The sequence below is a fragment of the Adiantum capillus-veneris genome, chromosome 15 (assembly GCF_014529385.1).
Source record: "Adiantum capillus-veneris isolate H3 chromosome 15, ASM1452938v2, whole genome shotgun sequence".
Lineage (NCBI taxonomy): Eukaryota > Viridiplantae > Streptophyta > Polypodiopsida > Polypodiales > Pteridaceae > Adiantum > Adiantum capillus-veneris.
In genome coordinates, this window is record NC_140945.1 from 15,941,813 (window position 1) to 15,944,657 (window position 2,845).

Genomic DNA, 2,845 nt, shown 5'->3' on the forward strand with positions numbered 1-2,845 from the left:
TCATGATGGAAGCAAGCCTGCAATCAGAGAGTTTCAGCATACATCTAAAACCGTACAACAGTTTATAGACAACATTTTGCCGATTCGCAACGCTCTTCTGCAGAGAGTCTTACCAAACGGCGAGTGACCATTCTCGAGCAAAGAAAAAAATGAGCACTTTCTCCCAAACATCCCAATTCTTGTGCAAAACAGATAGTTGCCTCCCCAACAAGTGAGCTAAACAGGATTGATCAAAAATCTCACTCCATGGTCACCCACGAGAAAGAGTAGCTCTCAATAGATTTGATAATTGAGACCCATAAACATGGGCAATTGAAGTTTGGGTTGTAAAGGTCCAAGTCAACTAATGAGAATTTATTCTATACCGACGTAGATTGTTTCCAATAGGTTTTTTTTTTTTGGGAAAATTACCAAAATACCCGTCTAATTTGTGGAAATTTCTAAAATACCCATCAAATTTCAAAATTTTTCAAAACAACCCCAATATTTGTCATAAGTTTTCATAAGACTCTTCAAATTGTCCAAAATACCCTTGGTTGTGAGATTAAGTTTCTCCTAAGATTAAAAAATTTGTAGCTTGCCATAAGAATACTCATTGCTTATCAATATAAGATGCTAAATCTAGAATTTGAGTTGATTATGTAGGCTTTGGACATGAATTGCTTCATTATCTTTAGACATAATTGCATGTAATTGGACATACATACTTGCCTTTTTTTTGCAAGGTAATTTGTGGCAAATTACATGCTAAGCATGCAAAAAACGGATCTCAATTATCAAAAAGGAATAAACACTAAAAAATATTGAACAATCCAACCAAAATAGCTACAAGGGTAGTTTGGGAATTTTTGAAATTTAATTAGGAGTATTTGGAAATTTCCACAAATTAGAGGGGTATTTTGGTAATTTTTCCTTTTTTTTAAAAGCCTTTGGGTGAGTAACCTGACACGATTCTAAAAGCGTTTTATTAGTGGGAATCATATAAGATCCCTTCTATTGATTTAAAGTGAAACTGGGAAGGTTGACCAAGTGGCATGTGAGTAGCCAGCTAGTGCATGTTGAAAATTCGAAATAGCCAGCAAAAGGGTGGAAGGAAGGAGAAAATCCGCTTGAAAAATTCATGAAAATACAATTAAATTGTAAGAATTGTATGTTCTTTGGAAAAATTTCCTATTTGAATCTCAAATTTTGTACGTTTGTGAAATTGATTTTCCCTGAACATTTATGCCGACACTCCCCCCCCCCCCCCCCGGCCTCTCTCTCTCTCTCTCTCTCTCTCTCTCTCTCTCTCTCTCTCTCTCTCTCTCTCTCTCTCTCTCGTGCGCGCCACGCTGCCCGCGTGCTTCTCTGTAGCTGATTTGAGAAATCTCGGGGTCTCTCCCGATCTCTCCCCACGGACTGTTTGCAGTAGGTTTTTTTTTTAGTTTTGGGAGAGAGAGAGAGTGAGAGAGAGACCGAGATCTCGCAAAAAAGCAACCCGTGCATATTTTGAAGCATACAACTAGCCCAGTATTTTGACTCTCTGTGTGCACGCACACAACAACGGCACACACGGACACGAATAGGGATGCAGGCGAGCTTCATCGATTTCTCGTTCTTTCTTTCTCTCCCTCTCTCTCTCTCTCTGGGCCATGTGTCGTCGATCGTTTGACCCTTTTCCCTAAGGCTCTCTCTCTTCTATTTTCAGCAGAGTAGTGATCCTGAGTGTTGCATTCCATTGCTGGCCCAACACTGAATGTCACCCTAGTCACTTAGAGCTACTGTGTTGGCAAAGGTAATCCACTTGACTGGCATGGAGTGACTCTGTGTGTGTTGAATTCCTATTGCAGCTCTAAATGTTGCTCAAGTCAATGGGTACTCGCCTTCACCCAATTTGCCTTGGCGGATAAGTTCGGGAACTGAGAGCGGTGCCGCCCACATTGGCGACGCAGGAGGAGAGGATGGAGTTGAGGCCGCTCCTCGCATTGGTGCAGGTGGTGTAGCCGTTGTTGCCGCACATGTTGACGACAGTCGAACCAGCGGTGCAAATGGTGGTGCAGCTGCCCGCTGCTACCTTGCTGGAAGTAGGAGCTGCTGCCCAAGTTGTGCACATACTGAACGCGAGTTGATGTCGTCCTGCGAGGGCGAGCCTGCGTTGGTGATATAACCGGTAGCCGAGGCAGTCCAAAGTTGGTGTGCGTGAAGGGGAGGCCCTCTCTCTCAACTCTCTCTCTCTCTCTCTCTCGTAAAACTTAAGAAAAACCTCCTGGAAACAGTCCGCCCCGGTTGAGAGAGAGGGCCTCCCCCTTCAAGTGTAGCTCGTTCGAGCCAACCCTTTATGTGCAACTCGCCAACCCCTTCACATGCGCAGCTCGTTCGAGCCAACTCTCTCTCTCTCTCTCTCTCTCTCTCTCTCTCTCTCAAACAAACAAAGAAAACCTCCTGGAAACAGTCCGCGCCGCGCCGGACTGTTTCCAGGAGGTTTTCTTTGTTTGTTTTTGAGAGAGGGACTATTTCCAGGAGGTTTTCTTTGTTTGTTTGAGAGAGAGAGAGAGAGAGAGAGAGAGAGTGTTGAGAGAGAGGGTTCTATAACATAATTGTTGATATAAGACAAGCGAGAGAGCATATTTCTAGACCAGAGGAGTAATGGCATTTGTAGACTAGGCCAGATGAAGAGAAAATCGGCACGGTGGAGCAATCCAAAAGTGTCAACCAGAGGTCCAAAATTTTAAAACAAACCTCTTGAAACAATCTGCGCTGGCACATGCTGTTTCAATAGAGTTTTTTTTTATATTTTTAAATGGGAAAAATTACCAAAATGTCCCTCTAATTTGTGGAAATTCCCAAAATGCCCTTCAAATTTCAA

General features: G+C 43.0%; 1 protein-coding gene across 1 annotated transcript; it reads left to right on the plus strand.

The window, feature by feature from the left end:
- The first annotated feature begins 1,835 nt into the window (after window positions 1-1,835).
- Window positions 1,836-2,146, plus strand: LOC147440321 (uncharacterized). The gene is made up of 2 exons (XM_086483682.1): window positions 1,836-1,854; window positions 1,932-2,146. The coding sequence occupies exons 1-2, from the start codon at window positions 1,836-1,838 to the stop codon at window positions 2,144-2,146; spliced, it is 234 nt and encodes a 77-aa protein (XP_086339808.1).
- The last annotated feature ends 699 nt before the right edge of the window (window positions 2,147-2,845 follow it).